A 26,181-nucleotide genomic window follows, 5' to 3' on the forward strand; every position below is an offset into this window, starting at 1 on the left:
AGCTTTTACATGTTTTCTATCTCTATACTAGCTGTGGAGTGATGACTAGGATTCGCAAAGAAGGAAACCTACAGTATCAGCTTCTCAGAGCATTCAGTGTTAAGTAATTGACACATCAGATAGTAACTAATATTTGGCAATTTTGCAAATATGATGCTTCAAACTGACTTAGCACAAAAGTTAGTATTATATATATCTTTGGCCCAAGGGTGGTTCTAATGATGAGATCAACTAAACATTTTGTAGCAGAAGAAAAGCCTTTGTTCCAAAAAGCGTGGCTAGGATTCTGAAAAATCTGCAAAACCAGATTTTGGTTTAAATGTTAAAATGTTTGCCAAGCCAACTTCTTGGATTTCTAGACTTTGATCAACATGTCCATGACAACCATGCCTATTGCTTTAATCATCATCAGAAACCATGTGCATGTTATTAGTAACAAATACTGCCAAATCTTACTCTTGGTTTACCATTGTGGAAAGGAGATCAAAATTACAGTTAACATATAATATGTTGACAACACTGATTTTTCAAAGCAACCAAGAGATACATATTCATATATTAAAATGACAAACATAAAATTGGTCTTCTGCCATTTCAAAATTTACCTATAAAAGTTCACTGACACAGCTTCATCAATGTACTTTTAAATGTTTCCCAGAGAGTAAGACTTGGGAATGAAAATGTTTGTAACAGCAGAAATAGGGTATTTGTTCAAGCAAAATAAAAAGACTAGTGTTACTTTGGATTGCATGCTACACAAACTTTCATGTCTTCTTTAATGGCTCCTGGAGAATTGCATTGCATTCTGAACACCACCGTGCTAGAAAGACACTGACTACATGGCCAAGAAAGTAGAGGACTATATTTATGCTCAGTAGAGGTACAAAATAAGGAGGTGATTGGTGACAGCCAACAGGGCTTCACTAAGGACAAATCATGCTTGATAAATTTGGTGGCCTTCTATGACAGGATTACAGCACTGGTGGATAAGGGAAGAGAAACTGATGCCATCCACCTGGACTCGTGCAAAGCATTTGACACTGTCCCACACAACATCCTTGCCTCTAAATTGGAGACATGGATTTGATGGATGGACCACTCGGTGGGTAAGGAATTGGCTGGATGGTCGCACTCAAAGAGTTGTGGTCAATAGCTCAATGTCCAAGTGGAGAGCATTGACAAGTGGCGTTCCTCAGGGGTCAGTGTTGGGACCAGCACTGTTTAACATCTCTGTTGGAGACATGGACAGTGGGATTGAGCGCACTCTCAGCAAGCTCACCAATGACACCAAGCTGTGTGACACGGTCAATACACTGGAGGGAAGGGATGTGCCCTCCAGAGAGACCTGGACAGGCTGGAGAGGTGGGCCCCTGCAAACCTCATGAAGTTCAACAAGGCCAAGTGCAAGGACCTGCACATGGGTCAGGGCAATCCCAAGCACAAATACAGGATGGGTGAGAAGTGGATTGAGAGCAGCCCTGCAGAGAAGGAATGGGGGGTAGTAGCAGATAGAAAATTGACTATGAGCCAGCAATGTGCACTCGCAGCTCAGAAAGCCAACCATCTCCCAGCATCAAGAGAAGTGTGGCCAGCAGGTTGAGGGAGGGGATTCTCCCCCTCTACGTTGTTCTCATAAGACCCCACCTGCAGTACTGCTTCCAGCTCTGGGGCCCCCAACACAAGAAGGACATGGACCTGCTCAAGCAGGTCCAGAGGAGGCCACGAAGATGATCAGGGGGCTGGAGCACCTCCCTTATGAGGACAGGCTGAGAGAGTCGGGGTTGTTCAGCCTGGAGAAAAGGCTGCAGGGAGACCTTGTAGCAGCCTTCCAGTACTTAAAGGGGGCTACAGGAAAGGTGGGGAGGGACTCTTCATCAGGGAGTGTAGTGATAGGATGAGGGGTAACAGTTTTAAATTCAAACAGGGTAGATTTCGATTAGACATAAGAAAGAAATTCTTTACTGTGAGAGTAGTGAGACACTGGAACAGGTTGCCCAGAGAAGTTGTGGCTGCCCCCTCCCTGGCAGTGTTCAAGGCCAGGTTGGACGGGGCTTTGAGCAACCTGGGTCTAGTGGATGGTGTCCCTGCCCATGGCAGGGGGGTTGGAACGAGATGATCTTTAAGGTCCCTTCCAACCCAAATCATTCTATGGTTCTATGATAGAAGTCATTGCTTAAACATAGAACCTCTATATCTATGTATTCTGTTGATACTCAGATTTAAATTAATACAAAAGGCATGAAGGACAGAGAAAAAAAGTTGACCTAAGGATTCCCTTTATGTGCCATTTGGCATAACCACACAAGTGTGTCATTCTCTACACAGCCTACACAAAGCTGAGAAAGATCAGAGGACTTCAGTGTATTTCCCAACACTCTAGAACTTGCTCCAGAGTCAGGACTTGAATGCCAGGACATCTAGTACACCAAATCAGTTCTAGTACTCTTTTTCCTTTTCTAATTTAACATTTTGTGTATACTTTATCATCCTCATTTCACCTTTCTCAAAGCTATGCACGTACAGTAGTGCAAAATAAGAATGCTAGGTTTTTTTAATGCCATCTCCTAGTTGTGCTGACTTATAGTTGAGAGTGTTGGAGTACCCACATTTCAAAATACAACTCTGGCCCTCCCACTCCCACAAACCACTTGGGAGCCAGTCAGTGCATCAAGCTGCTGTTTGCTATTATTGCTTTTCTGCTTTATTTGATGAAGCATCCTTATAAGCAGACCCTTACAGACTTCTAGGAAGGGGATTTACCTACCGGTATAATTCTGGCTTCATCTTCCCTGTGCTGTATGCCTTTCAGCTGTGTAACACAAACTCAGGGGAAGATGAGGGTAAGAAAGAGTGTTAAATAACTTGTTCCTGTGCATTTCACTTTGAGGAAACTCTCTGCCCCTTGTTTATAATGAATCTAGTTTTAAGCAGGCCATGTGGAGGGGGGGTTGTTTTGGTTTTGCTGACTCTGCAAACTGATACTTTAAGAGAATTCTCTAGGGAAAGCAAAGAGTCCTTTATTATGTCTGTCACTGCCAAGTGATTTGGCAGATTCCTCCATGAGATGCACCATCTGATAGGTTGAGAGAGAGCTTGTCTGGCCAGTTACCAGCAGAAGAGCTCAACTTAAACACTTTTAAAATCTTACTATGGCCAATTTGTGGTTTTGGCTGAAGAAAGGAAGAGAATGAAAAATAGAGGCAGCTGGGTGTCAGTGAAGGGTGGAATATCCATGTCATTTTCATTGCTGTGCCACACAAAAAAAATACTGGCTTTGTACATACATTGGATCTAGCTAAGGCAAACAAGTGCACTGGCTAGGTAATCCTGCAAAGATGATTTTATTTGTCTTAGTGTTTGTCTGAAAGACCAAGGTGATGTATCTCTGTCTCATGAATCAGAGGGCGAGGTCATTTCATTTGACTAACTGCTAGCAGACAGAGGGCCCAGGAAGGGCTTTTGCAGAATCCTTGCTGCTTCCTGAATTCAAGGCCAGAAGGAGTCCCCTTCAGCCTCAGCACTAACACCATGAGTCCAAGACTGACTTAAGTTTGTATCTGAGGGCCACAAGGAGGGAAGGGACTCTGGGCTGCCACAGCTCCCACCCCAGGGTTACCTCAGGGAAGGAAGGCACTCCTTTCTGCAAATCCCCTGCTGATTTCCAAAGTCAGATCAGCACAAGAATCTGTTGCATAGGCCTAGGTCTGGACATTGAGACATACTTCAAGTAATGGCTAGTTTCTAGCCCTTCTAGCAAAACCTCTTTGGTTTTGATCACCCCTGAAGGCCTACCTGTCCTGGCTGCATTAAATAATCTTTAAAATGTCTGAATGAAGCTGTTGGAGAGCGGTACCATCACATAGCAGGAGAAATGCTGGGAGGTTTGGTTTTACAGAGTCAGTCTGTCAAATCAGCATTTAAAGCATATAATTGTCAACTCCCCAGACACAAAGAATGCTGAAAATGTAAAAACCTTGTTCACATTACAGTTTGTAACCTAATTTGACTATTATTTCAAACATGGTAAGATGGAAGTTCCACCAAGCTTTTGCAGCCAAGGGTAGAAACCAGGCCAAAGACTACCTGGGCCTAAAGGCAACAGGACAATATATGTTAACATGGTAACAACAAAATATTTTGCCACTGTGAATAGGGGCGTAACTTTGCCAGGTGTTGTGGTTTAACCCCAGCTGGCAACTAAGCACCACCCAGCTGCTTGCTCACTCCCCCCCCTCCCAGTGGGATGGGGGAGAGAGAATCAAAAGGGTAAAAGTGAGATAACTTGTGGGTTGCAATAAAGACAGTCTAATAGGGAAAGCAAAAGCCACACACACAAGCAAAGCAAAACAAGGAATTCATTCACCACTTCCCATCTGCAGGCAGGGGTTCAGCCATCTCCAGGAAAGCCCGGCTCCATCACACCTAACAGTCACTTGGGAAGACAAATGCCATCACTCTGAATGTTCCCCTCCTTCTTCCCCCAGCTTTATCTGCTGAGCATGACGCCATATGGTCTGGGATATCCCTGTGCTCAGTTGGGGTCAGCTGTCTTGGCTGTGTCCCCTCCCAGCTTCTTGTGCACCCCCAGCCTCCTCGCTGGTGGGGTGAGAGGCAGAAAAGGTCTCAACTCTGTGTAAGCTCTGCTCAGCAGTAACCAAAACATCTCTGTCTTACCAGCACTGTTTTCAGCACAAATCCAAAACATAGCCCCATACTAGCTACTAGAAATAAAATTAAACTCTATCCCAGACAAAACCAACACACCAGGTTAACTCAGAAATAAATCCTCATCTGCAGAAAGAGTAAGAAAAGATAATGCTCAGTGAGGGAATTGCATGACCTAAACACCAACTAAAGTTTATTATTAAACACCATTCAAATCAATCCGGGGTGGGGAGGAATTAGGAGGTTAATGGTTTAAGCAAGGTGAATCCCACATTTTGTAAAATAAGTCTTTAGGTTAATACCAAAAGGCAAAATATGTCTTCTTGCTCTTTTTGGCACTTAGTTAAAAAAAAACTTTGGTGAAAACAGTTCTTGCCCTCCAGCTGGATGAGCACTGAGACACCTCTGTCAGAGAGCGACCGGGTGCTCGAGCACCCTGCCAGGCAGGGCTGGCTGCTTCTGCGCCAAGGAGCAGGCTGTTTCTTGGAAATGTTTATGCAATTCAACTGTGCTGCTGCTGAAGCCACAGACACAAAAAACCAAAACAAAACAACAACCAAAAAAAAAAAAAGAAAAAAGGAAACAGTCAGCCTCAGACCTCTCAGGCCATTAGTGTAGTGTATCTCACTCAGGTTTTGCCTTCCACCAAATACTGTCAAAATTTATGTTTTATTTGGACCTGAAGGGTGGAGGGAGTTGGAGAGTTGCCTTCGCTGCTGTCAGTGCTTCCTAACGATGTTTCTCACTGCAGAAAATGAGCTTGCCTGTTTGAGAGTCCAAATTCCCTGTGGGGCACAGTTTGGGAAACTGAAGATATGGTAAGGAAAATAATATCTGTCAAGGCAAAGTATAAACATCCATAAAGCAGAATAGCGAAACACCTACAGAGGATGTTGTAGCTTTGCCAGCAAACTGAAGTCACTGACTGAGGAGGGAAACTATAACAGCTGAAAAGTTAAAATAAAAATAAATCAGAAGTTTAGTCTAGCAATTATAACAGGAAATTACCACCGGAGTTGGGGCTCCTATGTTCTTTTCCTGGTTATGCTTCCGATTTACTGAGCAAGTTAGAGAAGCCAAATTTTAAAAGTAATTTGGAAAGCCTCCGTTTCTGATGCCCAGCTGTACAAACTGAGGACTTCACCAACTAGCATCTTCAGTGCCCTCCTGTGCATTTGTGAGGGCAGAGCATTTCAGGGCATTGGCATCTCTGAAGTCAGCTACCTGACCTGGAGAAACCTACAGTTACCAGCCCGCTCAAAGTGGCCATCTCTGAAAGTTTCCCGTCTGTGAATTGTGGCTAGCACAACATATTGCTGTGGGAGTCTGATGTTTAAATGCTCTTTATGGCTGGCATAACATATTGCAGTGGGAGTGTTATGTTTAAATACTGTTTGCAAACATTTACAAGACTTCTCAGACTCGCTGTGTCTCCTAAGTCAGTGCTATTACTTTTGGAAATAATGCACTCAGTGACCTGCACATTTTCTGAAAGGACTGCTTCTTAGTAGGGGTAATGAAGCTGCATTTCCAGGTCTGACTGCAGGAAGAGTTTAAGTAGCGTGTGACTGAAACTGAGAATCAGAAATAACTCGTCTTCTGTTCAATAACATAGCCCCAATTGAAACCACAAATAAAGCAATCCTGACACCTCAGGAGGAGGGGAAACATCTCTCAGTCATGGGAGCTCTCTGTACACAGGGTTCCTATTCAATTCCATGAAAAATTCTAAATGAAGAGAGCAAGTGGCTCCTTACACTGACTTGAGTTGTGCCATAAATTCCTCAGAGACAGTGCCAAATTAAGTGTCCAGAATAAGGATGTCTCCATAAATTGACACCTTCCTGCCCTACATTCAATGACAATCTCTCATCCTTATCAAGGGACCATGGATCAGAGGATTATGCTCTGGGTTCTTGCCAGCACTCATTTAGTCATGGAACTCCAAGTGTTTCTCATTATACCAATGAACTTTTTTTTTTCTTCTGTGCAATACTTGTATAAATGTACGTGTCCTAGTGTCAGCTTCATCTTTGCTATAAGCCAGAATATTTACAGTGGTTTGTCAGATTGAGCATCATAAAGCAAATTATCATAGATGTTTGCCTATTTGTAACAGAGGTTGCTACTGCATCTGATCTTTCCAAGAATATTGCTGTGCTGAGGAATAAACATGAAAAATAGAGAATGTTTTTTACTGACACTACAGAAGAAAAAAAAAAAGACAGAGTAGGTTTGGGGTTCCCCTGCTTCTCTTCCACCCACCAGCATACAGGGGGGGAATGTAATCAGAGTTTCTTTCCCTCTTGCTCCCACATGCAACCCTGGAGGTAACACAGTGTACACCATCTCTATCAGCCACAGGAGCTCAAGTCTCAGAGCTCCTGCCAATCTCAAGTCTTTTGCCAACCACCTGCTATTTCACCCCATGTTTTCACATAGGAAGCAATTTGGACCTACACGCTAAGAAATCCTACAAGCTCCTGAAACAAAACCAAACCATTTCCTAGCATGTTGGGTCATTTAACTTTTGTAAACTTCATCTGGAAACCTTATTAAAAAAAAAGCCACAGAGGCGTGACATATAAGTAAATGACAAAGAAGCCTTTGATAGGTGATCATATCATTCTGCCACTATACAGGTGAAGTATCTCCCTCTAGGCAACAATAAAACAAAATACAGTGAATACATGGGCAGTATCTCAACACCTGCTAGAGACTCTGGGAAAATGTCTTCATTTTTACAGCTGTCTTCAGGACAGCTGTATGCAATACTCTCATCTTCACCTTAACATATTAGCATATTATGTACCTTACTATATTTTTGTTAAGTACAACACACAGTTTAAGTGAGTGTATTTAAAAAAATAAAACCAGTATTTGCATAAGGTCATTGTCTACTCTACTAGGTTCCCTAGACAAAAAGTCTTTCTTTAGGGGACATCTAACGTTTAGACATAACAACGATCCATTTAAGAATACATTCCTATTTCCTTCAAAATGTAGTAATAGCTGAAAGTGTTTACAAAGAGCAAGAAACCAAATGAAGATCATTAAATTAATGATTTCCACTAATCAAAGCCATCTTTTCTTCATACTCAATCCCAGTCTGTGCACTCCCATGTAATAATGTGTATCCACATACTAATGAATTGCCATTATTTCATTGTTTAGAGGCTGTGCAAAGCTGAATTATAAAAAGTTTTCTTAATGATAGGCTCTAGTGAGGAACAGACAAGGATCTAGTTAAGAAATGTAGTCTTTTACTAGTGAGCTACTTCTCCAGATGCTATATATAATACTAGCAATATGTACTCAATAGAGATTATGTTATCATAATGAAATGGATATTAAAACTATTAATTGCAAAAAGCACATGGGCATATTTCTAAATACTATGTTCCCTGTCATTTACAAGTGTTACAAGTCGTCTTTAACTTTGGAATACTTCTTACAGAAGTAACTCTCAGAACTGTTAAACTCTAGCTTTGACATGTGAACTCTCCATTAAGGGGATATGACCTTCATGTCAGCCTTCAGTATCTTTTGCCCAAAGTTTTCAAATTAAATATAACACGTTACTTTTCTACTACTCCCACACACCTCTTTTTGGTCATTCATTGCTACTTCCCTTTGTTTTGTAGGCTCGTCCAAAAGGAGAAGGCCTGACTCCATACCAGGGCAAGAAACGCTGCTTTGGTGAATATAAGTGCCCCAAATGCAAGAGAAAATGGATGAGTGGAAACTCCTGGGCCAACATGGGACAAGAATGTATCAAGTGCCACATTAATGTTTATCCTCACAAACAGGTAGGAGAAGTGCAGACCTACTGGCATACGGGCTTGGAACTAGGAATGCTCTTGACTTTGTGAAGTGTTGGTAAGACTTAAATGGGACTTGATATGGACTACAAAACACAACAAAAAAATTGTTTCCCAGATGAGTTCTCAGTCCTGGAAACCTGCACTGGTGTCATCAGACTTGCAAAATTTGAATGTTTTATCTTTCAGTAAAAACACCTCCAAAGCAAAATCTCTACCTGACTTTATTATAGAAACAGGCTGTGAGATATTATAATCTGAGATGGAGTAAATCAAATGCAGCACTAGCAATGGGCCTCCTAGTTCTTCTGATTCTCTTCATATTTACACCGATTTAATGTTTCAATCCACTGGTGTCAGTAGAGTTATTTCCCATGTATACTACTTTTTTCACCTGTTGAAATAAGATTGGATTTGGTTAAGGGGCTATGTCTATTTATAAAGATTAGTGATAAAAGAGAACAATATTAAGATGACTCCTGCCTACAGAATTCCTTGGTTAATGACAGTAAAGCAATACAGCCTGGTTAAAGAGAGGTTTCTTGGTTTCCATAATACCAAGTGATGCCCAAGCAAAGAACTTCAAGAGAAAACCTTTTGTTAAGCTGAAAGGGTCAAATCTAAGAAGTAGCTCTGCTAGGAAAGCTCTATCTGCCATTCTGTCAGGCACAGCTCACATGGTATACACAGGCTTCTTTCCTGCTCCCTGCAGACTGCAGTTGCCTTTATCCCTTGAGGTAATTTCCTGCATTTCCAACTCACAATGGGAAAACTGACTGTCAGTTTCTGCTTGTGTCACACTAGAACTGGTCACAAGCAGTCAACCAGTTCAACAGTCTTTAGTGGGAGACAGACAGACCAACTGTGTGAGCTCATACCCCTTGCTTCTCTGACAAACAAGGCTGCAGACTGGCTGTCAAAGCTGAATTTTCATGCAGAAAGTCCATGAAAAATCTGTCCATCATGGAAAAATTTTAAGGGCGACTTCACAACATTGCAGAAAATTTTTGTGGCTTGAAAAGGTGAGAATTATTTTAAAAGAATTTGGGAGGTGTGATTTGCCTCAGGTGTAATTCATCCTAGCTGAATCTCAGTAATAAATAGAGCTCTGCATGGGTCAGGTTACCTGCTACCCACTCAGAGAGACTGCTCAAACCATAGACAGATCATTTGGATGTACTTGCAGTAGGTGCAAAGGAAATTCCACTAGGAGCCTTAGGTGTCTCATTAGTTACCTAAGCACTTGCAAAATTCCTGTAAAAAGCTCTTTCCATGGGCTCATAAGGAACACCTCATACCATTTCATGAGATCTTGAAGGGGAGAGTGTCAGGAAAAAAAAAATCCTGAAGAAGGATACTGTGACTTTATTATGATGAAAAGACAGAGGAATACTGAAATTCATTGCAACAAGCAGGAAGAGGAGATACAAATAAGTTTATTAAGCTTTATCCCATACAGGAATATCAAATCAACTGTCTTTCCTCCTCTTGTACATATGTGCATATTCATCTAATTGTAAAGGCAAGACTTGGCTCAGTCTCTACGGCAACATTGCATTCCAATATGCAGTCAAAATACTGATTTAGAATTGCTAGTACCTTGAAGCAATATGAATTATAGTTAAAACATAATGTTTGAAGTCTGCCACGCTTGTGGCAGAAGCCTTGTTTTAAACTTGACATACTTCACTACATGATCATCCCTTCTTTCTATCATGGGAATTTTTCTACTTTACAATAAACTTTTATAATTCCCTGCCTGAGCCAGTGAAAATCTTTATCTCTGTTGGCCAGTTGAGATTATGTGATCCAGTCCCCTTTTTCTGGGCCAATGGCACTCTGATTCCAAACCTGAAAACAAGAGCTCATCTTTAGAAACTGCAGTCTAATTTCCCTGAGAAAACTGTGACTACAAACTATATTACACGTGAGAAAAAGCAAGGACCTCTTTTTCTGTGGAAGCATATATATGGAAGGAAGGTGGAGCAATTTTCTTTCACTAACTTACATGAGACAAATCTCAAAGCTTCCAAGGTCTCTGGTTCCTTGTCTCTGTTTAGATAGCTTGTGTAGACAACTGCACCAAAATCCAGGCCGAGCAACGAAGTAATTTTTCACATGCACGGAAGTACAGTCTTGAGGGGGAGAGAAACTACAAGACTATTGATTTATAACACAAGTTTATAAATATTTACCTTGTTCTTCTAAATTCTTTCCATCATTTATGTTACTGTTCAACAGGTCACAAGAAATCGCTCAAGAGATATCCCATCCACACTATTCAAGAGGCATTATAGACTTGGGAATATGTACATTTTGTAGTAAAGAAGGTTTACAAGTGGTCCTCTTGGGCAGAGTTGCCTCTCATGGCCAGGCTAGAGGAGTCTCATCTGCATACTAGTACTGAAGTCAAGAGACAGACTGTGGAAGGGTTGCAGTCTACAGTGCTTCCGTAAGATGTGCTTGCCTTGGAGCCATATACATGCTGTTTTCTGGGGAATAATCACAGCATGTGCAGTGCAGGTTTCCACAGCTGATCCCCATCACTATGTTTCCATGCCATCCCCTAAGGACACCATAACTCAGGATGTGGAAGAGCTTTGCTCTTCTTATCTATCCATGTGTTCAGTCTCACCAGTAGGTATGGCAGCTATTTGAGTTCTTCAAGACAAGAGTGCATTTCAATTAGGCTTCCAGATATAAATAACTTGCAGCCACTCACTAGTGCTCTTTCCCAAAATTTGAATTTACAACCTTGAGTTGAAAGATTTTACATCCTATTGTTGCTGCCTCACCTCCATCTGCTTCTATTTCTCAGTGTTACTATCTTCATTCTTTCTAGTCTTTTTCATTCTTCCAGAGGTGCCCTGTGCTGCTTCTGATTAAACATACCAGCAATAGCCAGACAGTAAAGAAAACAGCATCAGTTCATGCACAGAGCCAGAAGCAAAGAAGAGCTAACAGGCTGCATGAGGTCAGCACTACTTCTTGACAGAGCCTAGTGTTTGCTAACCCATACATGTTTTTTGTCCAAGCATCCAGCTCCACGCCAGACTCTCTCTAAACATTTATCTGTGTGGTGTTATTCTGCACAATTTTGGAAAATATGCTCTACTCAGTCACCAGTACTCTTACACTAATGACTATATTTTGTAAAAGCACAGTGAAAGATATTTAATTAATTTCTAGTTTGAGAGTTAAAGCACAAAAAAAAATCTTATTGTGCACATAAGATTGTTTTAGTAGGTTTTTTTTTTTTAATTAGCACTGCTACACCACCTTAACATTTTCTGTATATATTTCCTCTTTGTTCTTTAGACTTCGATTACTTTGTTGGCACCTACCATAGGAGAGTCCTCATTCATGTCTGAGTTCTTATGCACTTTTCTAGAATTTTTTAGCAGTCACTTCCCCCCAGCAGTGCTTTAGTGGATGCCCTCAGCTAATTATGTACTCCTATCACCTTTATTACATGGGATCAGAGTATTTTCACTCTTACCTGAATCTTCCATTAGACAGTTTTTCCAACTTAAACAACTCATCTAAGAAAAGATGCTGCCTCTCCCTAGAAGCCATCTTTCTTTTGTGCCATTTTAACCCCATTCAAGAAAAAGAAATCAATGTTGCTGGTTTGTAGTGTCTATTGTTTCACTGCAAAGTCACCACACTATTTGGTGTGATCATGGTACAAGTAAACCATTAATGTTTGGGTTTTTTTCCCCCAATTTAACAAAACCCATATGAACTGGCCAGACAGAAGAAGTTTGACCTCTATTCAAGCTCAGACAGTATTTACCTCTAGTGAAATAAATCAATTCTACTTCCAAACAATCTTGTCAATATTTCTCCTCCGCAATATGTTGGAATTCATCATCTGCTTTTCTTACTCCTTGCCCTACTATTTGGTAAACGTATCATTGTGACCTAACAGATAAAATGGTATCTTGAACATTATTTTAAAAAAATTAATGGTCCTTTTATCAGCAGGTAAAAATGACTGTTGGTTCCTCAACATTAGCTATCCTTATATCAAGTTACAAGAGCCTCCAAAACTACAAAAATTACTTAACTGCAAACAACTCAGACCATGTCTAAAACCAGTCAGGTAGCACATTTCCCTGGTGAGGACACATTCTAAAAAGTCTCTATTCACAATAGTATATGCAGCATGAAAACTCATACCAGGTCAGATCAGATCAACCTCCTCTGTTCCACATCTGATCCTGGACAGCAGGGGACACTTACAGGAAAGTGTCCTGTACAAGACACAGCAACCACCTCCAAGGATACTTTCCCATCCTTTGGTATGGCCAAGTGAGTATCTCTGCATTCCCCCAGTTTCTAACCAAATAGATCAGCCCCTATAGAGTCTATTCAACAGCTGAAATATAACCACATGGGCCATCAAGCCTTGCTACATCACCCTGAATATTGGAGATTAGGATGCTTTTGTCCAATTTAGGAGAGAAAAAAATTGAAATCCCTATTTCAGGATTCCTTGATATTCATTGCAGTGAATTAGAAGTTTGTTCTCAATTGCCAGGCTTTCCCTTTTCTCCAGTCCTCATCTCCACCTCTGTATTTCATCTTCCCCAGCTGCTTTCCTCAATCTATGGACTTTACAGTCCTGTAGGTCTTGTCTACATTGTCTCACAAGGGATGGTTCATGCCTGAGTACTCCCATGTAACTGGCTCAGGCAATAATATCAGAGTACTGAAGATGATAATCTCCACTCTGGATAGCTCTGGGGTAGCCATTCAAGAACATATGCTGGGTCTGTGAATGGCTTGTACAGCTATGCTCAAATCTTGATTTCTATGCATACCTTTTGTTAGTGGGTCCCTGGAGAGGAGAGCAGCCACACTTCCCTGCCACCTGCTCTTTGTTCCTGGAGGTTCGTTTCACTCCAGGAAACTATCCCGTGCCAATTCCCCACAAGGAATGTCTCAATTCAGCCCTGTGCTCTTACTCCACATACCCTATCTGTGAGAATGAGCTTTTAATCTGTGAGGCAGGAAAAGTCTTCTCAGCAATTTTACAGCTGTGTATATACTTCGGAGTGCTCTATAAATACAGCTCTAAATCTTTGTGTTTAAGAGAGATGGTGGAACATGTATTACAAGAAGTAACACGAGAGTCTGATAGCAAGGCTGCTGCCATTCATTCCCCAATTCATCCACAGAGCAGGGAATCAGGTGGCTCTTGCACCTGAGCTGCAAAACTGCTCCTCATCCCAAGGAAGCTCTGCATGATTTTCTGTTGTCATGACTAAATTGTGCCAATTGTGTCCCTCCTTTTGCATTTCCACCATGTCCCTCAAGTGGTGAACGTCCCTGTGGAAGTGCTTACAAGAATTCACAGGACATGGGACAAAAATTGGAGCCCCGTTGAGCTCAAGCTTTATTGAGAAGTAGGAGACCAAGGAACTACTCTGACAAAGCTGCTCTGTGGCTATTCCAAAAGTAGTTTCCTGAGTAGTTATTTTAGCTATTCTAAACATAAACAGACATCTCAGATGGGACTTAAACCTACCTCTTATTCTTCCAAGGAATTTGGATTCTGCAGTTGTTTATGCTCCTTCTTACCCTGCTCCAGCAATAGAGCCAGTCCTTATAGCCATTCACCAGCATTCTTGGCACTGTAACAGCCCAGATGCCAAGCTTTGAATTCTCATTTTCTTCCCCTGTCGGCTATAGCGGCAACATCTGCACCTGTGGTTGCTTCCTGGCTGGCCTCTTATCAAGGCTTCTTCTCTGACTTTGTGGCTAACTCCAGTGCTGTTTGTGATGACAGCTGTTCCACTGGTGCAGAACCAGCCATCTGGTGACCGACTTGTCCTCTTGGACACAATTTTCTTCCAGCTGTCAGGAATTTACTGTTGGACTGGAAATAATTTGGTATGTAAATACATTCTTCATGATATCCAAGCTATTACTTCCATGGGCAATGCAGTGGTCCCATCACAATTCCCGTACCTGGGTGCATCCACAGCCACCTCTCTTCTCTCAGTATGGGGAGGGATGGGTCTGATCACTCAAGCCTTTTCAACAGTTTCAGGCCTACAAGTATGATCTTTTGACTCTTTAGATTTAACAAACCCTCCCCAGCATGCCCATACTTGTGTACTCCAGCAGTGGGAATACAGATCACCCCAGACTGCAGCTTCTCTCAACTCTAAAAAGTGATTTTCACCATTTAACTCATGCAGTTATCATTCATTTCTAGCTAGCCTGGTCCCAGAGGCATGCTGCTGACAGAGGCTGCCTGCTCTCTCTGAGCATCATGCTTCTGATCCACAGCCTTCTTTATCACTGCCTCTCAGATCCACAGTGACAACTGAGGGCCTCGTTAATGTCCCTGTTCCCCCCAGGCAGAGAGAAAAGCAGAGGGTCTACTGCTCAAGAACACACATTGCATTTCATGCTTTTTACCCAGTGCGTAATTTTTTATTGGACTAAAAATTTAGAAATTCACGATAGTATGTGTGTCTTGAGGAAAGCATGACTACCTATGGCTCCCTAAGACTGTTAGCCTAACAATTTTCCTGCCAACTATAGTTGTAGAATCCGTTTCTATTCACATATCTAATCTGTCATTTAACCATCTCATTTGCTCCATTGAGACTTGAGGTAATGAGTCTGGAAAATTATTTATAAGTGTTTTCTTACATTTGAATTTTGATGAGATCCTGTATCTATCAGTGGTGCAAATTGTTCCATTCTACATCAAGAAAAAATACAATCTAAATTCAAACATAAGCAGCCACATGATTCCATTCTGCCTCTCAATGGAAGCAATTTTCCTCAAGGATGTCCTAGCAACATTTTTTCTGACACCTAACATGTCATAAGGGTGAACTTTTTGTTTTGAGGGTTTGGGGTTTTTAACTGACTTGTGGAGAATGCAGAGTTCATTCAGTACATGCAGACTGGGACAGTTATAGTTCACAATCAAAAGTTAATTTTCAGGACAGGAATTGCTATATAAGTTTAAATTTATTTCAGCTTCATTCCCTTGAGGCAACAACTTTATTCACTACCACCAAATGCTTTCCTGGTGGAGCTGCACAAGACTATTTTCACCCAGCAACTACCAGGAGAAAATTAAAGGAAGACACACAAAAATGAAGAATGCAAGAGTGCCCATCCCTGTTGTTTTCACTGAAAATATGGACTACCAAATCCTGGATGCTTGCATTTAAAAAAACAATGAAAATTGAAGTATTATATTTAAACTCTCCATTTAATGGAAAAAAGCATACCTTTCCCAGAGAAACATAGCAGGATTTTCTGTTGTGTTACAAGCTCCATTTCACCTCTTTCTAAGGAAAAGAATTATTTTTTCAGCCAAATAGCCTGTCCCCTTATCCACACCCTCTCCAAATGCATGGCTGAGTTTTCATGCTACCGGCCTCTCAGCAGCAGCACAGAACTTTTGCAGCATCCTCAGCTATTTGGATCTTCTGCATAATTCAGGCAATCCCCAAAACTAATACACAGTGTGCAGCAGCCCGATCCTGCCACACCCCTCTTGCACCGGCATCTTCTGCTTCCACCACACCAAAGCTGGTGGGAATTGTCCAAGGTCAGCTGGTGCCAAGGAAGTCAAATCTTGATGGACACAGCCCTTTGGCTGTCTAACGTCCTACCCTTTTAGCATGGTGTAAGAAAGGTCGCAAGGGTGTAAGGTTATTACTTTAAAGTCCTCCATAATTAGTAACAGACAAATAACAGTAGGAGAACTGTTGCTTCTCAGGGTGCTTGAAGGGGGTTTTTTGCCTTACAAGAAACCCATGAAGAGAAAACAACAAATGGAGATAAGCTGGGATTTCATTTTATGCAAAAGTTAGATTGAAGTGGTTTTGGGACACAAACCACACAAGCACACTACCAGTTTCAAAGCCTCAGCCCTCCACTGCCTCACCAGAAACGTAGCCTGGGCTCTGCTCGGCTCCACTCCTTCCAGCTGGCCCTTGGCAACCTGCTTTCCTGCATTCGTAACCCCTCTCTCCCCAGCCTCCGTGTCGTAACATGCTGGTAACAATAACATTTCTGAAATCAAAATGCTTTGCAGGCCAAAAAGCTGAGCTCAATCAACGCAGGGGGAAAGCAAACTGTGGAGAGCTATTGTTTCTGAAAACCGTCCAAAAACTCTTGGCACTTCAAGGCATTCCCAATGTCCTTTGCACTATTTCCAGGAAAAATGATTCCCAAGGCCTTGCGTATTAAAAAAAAAATCTGGCTTATATCAATAAACATGGTAACTGCTGTACTTTTTCTCTTTAATCAGAGCACAGCTAGCATGTAGAAGCAATCAGAACTGAGTCGACTAGCCTGTTTTAAGTGTAGCATTTCAAACTCTCAGATTCTCCATTGAGGAACATAAATTAACTCCTGGGACTCCTGAATCTGAGCATCATCTTTGACTACTTTTATGTAATGCAAATTCATGAAGAAAATTTGTGGGCAGATGTTGATGGAATAAGTGGCAGAAAAGGCAGAAGGGCAGTTTTTCTGACCAAATGAACTTATACAACTTGTTGGTGTTGTGGCAAAAGCACCGTTTGCACCAGTGGCTGGGTTGTAAGCCTAGAAACAGAACTGCTGGTTCTGATCTCAGATCCTAACATACTGACTTCCAACAAGTCATTCAAAGCTCAGTGGTGTTGCAGGGGGAGATTAAAGGATTTAGAGGAGATGAGGGATGCAACTACCTTCCTTATTCCCTACCTGATACAAGGAATCCAATTTGCAATTAAATTGTAAATGAAGTTAAACTCGAAGACATATAATATGTGGCCCAGGACAGATGAAACTTCAGGCAATACCATGGATAAAAACATTGACTCAGTAAAAAACCACTGGCAATCACCACTGAATTACTGTTACATATTGTTTTGACTAGTTGTGCAATATCATGAGAGTGTTGTACTTATAATCCAATACATTCAAGCAAGAATTTGCAGACATCCCTTGTTCAGGATAATAGAATATATTTCGTCTCATTTTAGCTGTTCAGAGAGCTGAGAAACCCTTCTGTTCTGTGGATTATGAGCTGTTCTTGTAGTGTTATATAGTCAAAAAAAAAGCTTTGAATGTCTCTGTTCTTCCTGTCCACAGGGTTTCAGATGGGTGGCTTTGGAATGAAGAACTTACAAATGAAATCTTAAATGATCGGGTGTACTTTAAGATTTTACAGATAAAGGAAAGTCTAGGATTTAGGAAAGGTGTAAAAAGATAAATGGCCATAATTTTGTAATTTATATTTATCCACCCCCTGCTCCAAGAATCATATTTTGATAAGATAAGCAAGAGTCTAGTATCCCTGTGAGAACAGCGAGAAGCTTATGGCTTATTTTCAGATTTCACACCACACGATGTCTCGACTACAGTCCCATATAACAACTGCTGTCTTCATGGGAAGGCACTGTACAATGAAATAGTCTTTCAGGTACATTTCACAAAAACAGAGAAATTATGGGTTAGGGAATTTTGTTTTTTTCAAACAAATGGTGCACTTTACTATGCTCTACCTCATATCTCTATCACCTCTCTACCTATTAGACTTCCCAAACACTTAACCTTACTGCAATATTTAACACAGGTATTTTATTTTCAGAATGATTGTGAAATCCTTTACATGTCATAGAAAATTAAAAGAACAAAGATCTACTAAAAACAAAGCCGTCTCATTCCCTTGTTTAGACTAATATACCTCCAACTCTGTGATTTCACAAATATTACTAAAAATACATAGTCAATTTGTTACTCAGGTTCAGGGCAAAGGGTTGTGTTGTGAGGTTGGGGGTTTTGTTTGGGTTTTGGGATTTTGTTTTGAGATTTTTTTCTGCAGTTGCTCTACTTCAAAAATTTCAGCCTCAGAAATATGGGGCTGAGTATTGGGAAAACCTCATTTAGCTATGTAATATCTGTGTATGGTTAAGACAGTTTTCTTGTCATAGCAGCTAAATCTAACATTGGTAACCCTGCTGGCACTGCTGGGTAATGGGATTCCCATGCTTGAGGTGCTAATGACTTTGGGACATCTCAGTTACTGGAGCCAAGAGAATAAACTCTTCTATGTTACTGCTTTTATAAATACAGTCCCCAGTTCAGTCTTTTGGTAATTTGTCTACAACAAAGTTACCACCACCTTTATGAAGAAGAATGACATTAAGTTGTTAGGCCCCTGAACCAGTGCAGAGCTGAAGAGCTGAAAAAATATTTCGTCCCTTCAGAAAAGAATTACAGTACCTTTATAACTACTAGGAGGAAGCTCAGTTAAGCATAAAAGTAGGCTTCACATGCATAATAAAGAGTAACAATGACAAAACCTAGGATCTAATCCGATTTCCTTCCCTGCACCGCAGAGACCCCTGGAAAAGCCGGACGGCCTGGATGTTTCGGATCAGAGCAAAGAACATCCCCAGCATCTGTGTGAGAAGTGCAAAGTTTTGGGCTACTACTGCCGCCGTGTGCAATAAACCTTCGAAGTGGCCTCTTCCCGTCCCCATCATCCTTAAAGATCCTCTGGCAGCATGCGATCAACAGCAACACAGCAAATTAAGATAAAAGCTAAAATAATTGCCAATATTGCCTATCTAATAATATGCCTTACCATTAATAGAATGTAATATTTCTCCTGTGCATGCACACACATGCAACGGGTATTTACAGGACTATGATTTGTATACATACATATATATGTAAATTTTTATATATATATATGTACACACACATACAGAAAGCATTGCTGATAGTGTTCACAACAGAACCATGGTTACAGGTTCTGCTGATTGTTTACACAGACCCTATATCATGGCCCGGTGAAATGAAGTACTATTCAATAGGCAAGGTATAATATTCACAAGGAATATATTTTACATGTATGGCTTTTGCAGAGGTTAAATAACTGTGGGGCCACTAATTGCAAGCACTCGCCCACAACATGAACGTTATTCCTATTATATGACAAGACGAAGATAAAACAAGCCACAGCATAAAAGAAGGTAAATTATTGTTTTCCCAGTTTTGGAAAGTCTGAGAGTTTTGTGCTGATTTCTTGGACTTTTTCTATTTGTTACGATCGCTTGGGCAGGGCTTAGGCAGAATCATTTTTGCAGGATGTGGCAAAAAAAAGTGAATAATTGTTTGAGGGTGTGTGTTCAGTAGAAAGGGAATGCCATAATGGGACCCAGAGCATCAGGAAGGATTCCAAGAGGTTTTTGGAGGAGACAAAATTGGCTTGCTTGTGCGACTAACAGATCCTTCTCTTGTCATATAATCCCGCTGAAATGGTCCCTGTATGTGTATGGGTTGTTCATTAGGCCACAAGCACACTAAATTTACTGTGAATAAGGGGGGATAAGAATACTTAAAACTGTCCCCAAAACCCTTAATTGAAAGATTAGCCAAACTTACTATTTATAATAGTTTTAAAGCCACTTTCTGGAAATATTTTTATGTCCTGTTTTCTACTGTACAAATTTGTTATAATATAAAAGTTGTTAGCCATAGGGGTGTTTTGAGGCATGGAGAACGCTCTGTATAACCTTCCCTCTTTGTGTCTTCCTGAAGCACCTACGTACGTGACAAGAAATGTAGGAGTTATATTTCATTGTCCCATTTCAGGTAGAACTTTGTGCAGGGGCATCCTGCTGCAAAGAAGTATCTCATCAGGGATTGGGAAATATCATGAACTCAAAGTACCTCGAGACAGTATCCTGTTTGTATCTCTACAGAAAAATACATTGGCAAAAGGAAACAACAAGCAATTCACTTGCAGCATTCACAAAAAATTACAGGGATAATGTTTGTTTGGGGTTTTTTTAATCAACAATTTCTACTTATATGAAGTTTCCTTTAGAGAAATGGATTTGTGTGAATGATACGTAGTGAAAATACTTTAAATCCTAAATAACTTGATGTGAATTAAATTTATTTTGAGAATTAATTCCATAATGCTAAGACAGAAGGGGTTTTATGCCAAGTGATAGCAGGATGTTACCAGTATGTACAGTCAAGCTCTTGTAAAGCAAATTGAAATCTTACAGTGAACATTCATATAGGAAATGTGAAGCTTTACAGATTTGCTCTAGGGTCAAACTTTTGCCATTTCCCTGCTTTGCTATAAGCAGGGCAAAATTGTTTCCGCTTATTCTGGTGGTAGTGTCATGTACCTATCTCGCAAACCATTATTTATGGGTAGCCCAAGTGACCCAGCCTACTGGTCGGAGCAATGGATAAACATTGGGACTCCTGGCTTCTGACCACAGCTCTCCATTAGCTTCCTGATTTTGGGCAAGTCACAAGATCCTTCTGGACCTCAGTTTCCCCTACTGCAAAATGGGGATAATAATACCTTAGTATACCTACCTCACAGGAGAGTTGTGAGGCTTACTTAGTATCTGTGTTTTGACATCACTGGATGAAAAGTGCTATGTAATGTTAAAATAGTATTAACTAAATTAATCACTTCTAAACTAGTTTTGACCAGCTGGCAATTCCATCAACTAAAATAGCTGAAAATAATATTATTGGAAGTTAACACTAATTAACAGTTCAGTTGCCTCAGTGAGATACGCAGCTTTAGCATTTTCAAATGGAAACACATTCTTTTGCACAGACTCAGAAACTACCTTAGAGACAAATTCTCTAAACAAAGAAACTAATCTGCCCATACAAATAAGAATAAGAAAATACACAGGCAAATCTAGGGGTGGATTTTCAAAGCCTGATCTCTGGTATTAATATCAATAGTTTGTTTCAAGCATGAGTAATTTTGAAAGAGCCACATACTAAACAAGATCTACTTTTCCTCTTGAGCACTTAATAGTACATGAACAAAACCAATCACCTTGATGCTTCACATCCAACTACATGTAGAGAAACCCCCCTAGATGAAGGTAAGGGAAAATGTTATTTTCTCCCTGAAACTAAGATGTTGCTATCAACCATTTTTTTTCTGTGTTGAAATAATTTCCCTCTTGGATAACCACTAGGTCAGTAAAATAGCACATCCCTTGATACAGCTACATCAATATACAGCACACCACCCGGTTCTGAACAAAAACCAACTAAAAGATACCATTATACGCAATTGTTGCTATTTTCATGACAGCATCCTGTTAAAAATTGTTTATCCAGATTCAAAACTGCATGGCAATGCCTTTAGCTTATGGATTTTTAGGCTGTACTAAAACTACACATGATCAACTTTATTATTCTACACCTATAGACATTAACTGTGTTAATTAAGAGCATACTTATGAGAGTTCAATATTTATATCATTGATATTTTTCTAGGCAGCAGACATATAAAGTATTTAAGCAATATTTAGCATATTTGAAATAAAGAGGAGAACAGATTTTCCCCTGCACTTATGCTGGGGAAAAGCAGATAAAGACCAAAATGCGAGGCAAAGAAGCAACACTGCCGTAGTTTGTACTGCCTAACTCAGAGACCGCAAATCCATCCCAGTGCAGGATGCGGGTGCAATCAGGCCCTGGGCACCCCAGGGCTGGAAGCAGCCTGCTTTCCTTGCCATCCCTGCCAAAAGTGATGTGAGGAGGGAGAGTGACGGGGGCTCCCTGGGGAGCGACCACAATCCTCCCTCCCCTGCAGCCATGGAGCTGAACTCCATCTTTCCCCCAGCTGGGGGGGATATCCCCTTGTTTTCTGTCCTCACTAAGCAGGGCTGAAACCTTATCTCCCTGACGAGCTGGTGCCTGGGGAAGGTGGCAGCACCAAGCTCACAGGAGGGGAGTGTTGCCCTGTCCCTCCCTGAATGAGGTTTGCTCATAGCATTATAGCATTTGGCCCTGGGCATTTGCTCCATGCTCATCCATCTGGAGTTTGTGGTTGCTGGCAAAACACATCCACAAGAGTAATGTACAATAGCTTATGACCACTGGCTTTTAGTTGATGGCATAGAAGCCATCTGAATTTTGATTTCAAAAAAAGAAAAAAAAAACCCACATTGATTACAAGATGTAGACTTCTTCTCCCCCCCCCCCCCCCCCCCAAAAGGTAATTCACCTATAGACCTAACTCACTCTTTCCAGATTGGAAAAACCTTAAAAATTCAGATTTTTGACTGGAAAGAAGATGAGTTGATTTAGCTCTTAGATTTTTCTGAATGCTTTCTAATGTTCTCTATAACCAGCTCTGCATTTAGAACATCAGCTAGTAATTCTTGAAGGCATTTTTAGACAGTCTTACAAAGCAAGCATCAGTAAGAAGAGTTTTAAATAAATACAGCCCTAAAATTGGGTATTCTTTAGGGGTGTACCTGAGAGAAATTTGGCTCTGTGCATTTATTTGGCAAACTGGATTTTTAACCTCAGATGCTTGCTGTTGCCTGCTTACCAATCCATCCAGCACACACCTTTTTTTTTTTCCTCCTTTTTCCCCTCTTCGGAGATTTTTAAGCTTTCATTTATTTCTTTAAAAAAACCCCAAACAACCAAACACAATTTGTTTCCTCAGTCGGTCAGAACATTTCACATGGAATTTGTCCTTGGCATTGGCACTGCTCTGGAGAAAAGTATCAGTGATTTGAAATGGGTGGTGTAGGTTTTTAGCTGCTTTAACTTGATGTGGCTCCAGTGAAGTAGTTACAAATACTTCATTTAACAGTGATGAAGAAAAATCCCTGTAGTTTAAAGGATGGCCCCATTTTAGCCAGTTTCTACTGCTGCTACCATGGACATAAAATGATGCCACACAAGCAAAGTTTGAGGCCTTTTTGTCTCAAAGTTGCTTTTTAATTTCAGATAAATACACAAGAGTATATATTATTTCTGAAAATAGGTGTATTTTGAAGTTCCCCATTATATGGGACTTAGTTTGTAAACTAAAAATGTGAAGTTACATATGTCTGAGAGAAGCCTTATACCGAGAAGTATTCTCTACGTTTTACCTTTTTGTATAAGGTGAAATTTAGATTATACATGGGTTGCATACCTGTGATGCTCTAGCAGTTATTCCAGAAATAAAGCTATGTAAAACACTAAAAGTTAAGAGCTTTTGGAAGTGTCAGACTTCACATATTAGTTCTCTTTGTCCTGCAGTCGTAGATTATTTTTTTTTCCTAGTATGGATCCTAAGAGTTGTCCACTGAACAGTATGCAATAAATCATCAACATGTTTTTCAAGTTAAGTGAATTGACATATATTTTCCACTTGCCTCTGCCAACATATTTTAAAATGTGATGGAACTATTCCCATATAAAAATCATTCTTTAAGATATCACTCCACTCCCGATTGGGCTTCAACCCATATCTCTTTCCTATCTGCAAAACCACTGCTGTCCATTCAGTTTGCTATATTGCTGAAGTGCTCAGAGAGCTGTTTGAGATCTTAGATATAGGGACGATGGTTTGTGTTTCTAGGATGAATTTCAAAGGGACAATCGTGTGCAGTTACTAGCTATAGATGATTGATATAAATGTTTACCCCTGTATGAAGTATTTTACAGTTTTACTTGCAGATGTGTATTTATCTTGAGTTATACTTGACATAGAGTTTCTTTCAGTTTTTTTTTTTAATACTATGTGTGTATTTTGGAAACCGTTTTAGATGTTAAAATTTTTGAATGGTTACAAATATTTCTTATAATACTGAATTGTTATCTTATCTGGAAATTCTTTGCAGTAACTTTTTTGTATATATTTGAGGGCCTTTTTAAAAAGTTTGTTTTTTTGGGAAAAGTTTTTACAATTTGGAAGCTTTCAGAAGGGCCTTCCTCTCAACTAGGATACTAACAGAGGTAAGAGTTTTCTTAAGTATTTTACAGAACTAAGGATGTATCCTCAAGAAAATATTTATGGAAGTAATTTACTTTTTTTTTTTTTTACAATGCTTTTGTCTGTATAAAGTATGCAACAGAACTACATTAAGAAGGAAATATTGTCTACATAAAATATTATATGAAAGTTGGTACATAATTCTGACAAAAAACCTTGCAATTCTTTAAGCCATATTGTTTTTCTTATCCTTGGATGAAAATATCAGTATTAAGTAACCAATATATTATTCAAGTGCTTAGACTTATATGAAATTGCTTATACAGTTTATTTATGTGTATTTGGGGAAGGATTGCTAGAAAAAGCTATCACTAGACATATAGCAAGTGAGGAGCAAATAACAGTATATTGTCACTTTATGGCCTTGTGAGAGACACAGAAGATGCTGAAAGCACCATAGAGACTCGGCTTTCAGAAACTCCGAAGCACAAGTGTTGGGTTTCAAATGGTGGTTCTTTCCTTTCCCATAACCAGAGGGGAAGAGAGTTGGTTGGGACGCTGTTTGACAACTTGACTTTCACAACTCTGCAGACTGTGAGCTCAGCTATGCAGTATCGGCTACAGCAATAATATCAATCAAAGGATGTAAGAGAAAAGGATTGAAGTAGATTATTGTAGGGGTTTATGTTTATTTTAATTAGAACTCATAGCAATATAGAATATGCATGTGCACGTATTTGAAGCATTTTTACACTTTACATTTCATGTAGTTTGATTATATTATGAAGGATTGGGTTTTTAGTTTGATATTTTACCATGCTAAAATGGGAGGTCTACCCAACCCTGTACTGGATTCTTGATTCCTTTAAAAGGTTGTTTAGTACAGCACCCACTGTGTTGTGTACTAGTGCTAAAACTAACACTGTATTTTATGAATTTCTTCAGCTTTAAAAAAAATTAACCTAATTATTATTACATTTGTTTAGCTGTACCCACTGACCTTGTCAGATTCAGTTGGTGATTTGTATAATTTCTTTTTCTGTAACTGTTAATAAATTTGTACAGCTAAAACAAACAAAACCTATGGACAAAGGCCTCAGAGGTACCAGTTCTGCTTCAGCAATCAAGATGACAGCTTGCTCATCTGGTGACTGTGTTGCTAAAGAGACTGTAAAACCTCTGTTGTGGATTGTCCATAAAATGGCATTCCGACATGTGCCTTATTTGCTGGATAGTATACAGCTTTCCTCTAGTATTCTAGCATTTTAATGCTGTATTAAAGTACTGCAAAAAAACAGCAAGAGAGTGGTATGGTTTTCTTGAACGTTCCTTCCTTTGAAGTTTTACTACCAGCTGCATTGGGTTCCTGGTTATGGACTGGCCAGCTGCAGCCTGGTGTTCACAGTGCAAACTTGCCCCAGCATAACTTGACCCAGACCACATGAGGAAAAGTTTCTCCACTGCAGCCAAGTCCTGAAGCTGCAACAAGCCTAGTTGCATCCTGGGTGAGAGAGCTTTACCCAAAGTCTCCTCTGCTGATGGAACAACAGTGGGTTAACAGTGCCAGCTTTTCATTTTTAACAGCCTGGTATTGTCTAGCATTATTCTGAAGGGAAAACCTCCTAGAATCAAAGTACACTTCTATCCTTCATAGCTGGATAGGAAAGTTTAGATGTCAGAAAGTTCCTATAATGAAAAACAAGTTTCATCATTTTTAAAGGTCATCAAGGTATACCACTTAAAATTTAGGGAATTGGATCTAGTTCATTCTTAGTGACCACTAGAAGTTGCCAAGAACCAGGCCTACTGAATGTTTGTTGTTTATTAGCAATGCTCCTCTCACATCCTCAATCCAAATTCAATGGCAAGCAATTTTTCTACTGAGACTGCCAATGGTGTTGTGATTGGAAATTAAAATAAGTATGTCATGAAATTAACTTTGGACTT

At 40.2% G+C, this 26,181-nt stretch overlaps 1 protein-coding gene across 2 annotated transcripts in view; it reads left to right on the forward strand.

The window, feature by feature from the left end:
- Positions 1-25,531, forward strand: part of ZCCHC24 (zinc finger CCHC-type containing 24) — a 121,860-nt gene extending 96,329 nt beyond the window's left edge. For both annotated transcript variants that reach the window (XM_074830526.1, XM_074830527.1), the window contains 2 exons: positions 8,310-8,474; positions 18,857-25,531. In XM_074830526.1, the coding sequence (XP_074686627.1) occupies positions 8,310-8,474; positions 18,857-18,970 (279 nt within the window). In that variant the 3' untranslated portion in view covers positions 18,971-25,531. The remainder of the gene's footprint in view (positions 1-8,309; positions 8,475-18,856) is intronic.
- Positions 25,532-26,181: the final 650 nt, after the last annotated feature.

The sequence above is a fragment of the Strix aluco genome, chromosome 7 (assembly GCF_031877795.1).
Source record: "Strix aluco isolate bStrAlu1 chromosome 7, bStrAlu1.hap1, whole genome shotgun sequence".
NCBI classification, from domain to species: domain Eukaryota; kingdom Metazoa; phylum Chordata; class Aves; order Strigiformes; family Strigidae; genus Strix; species Strix aluco.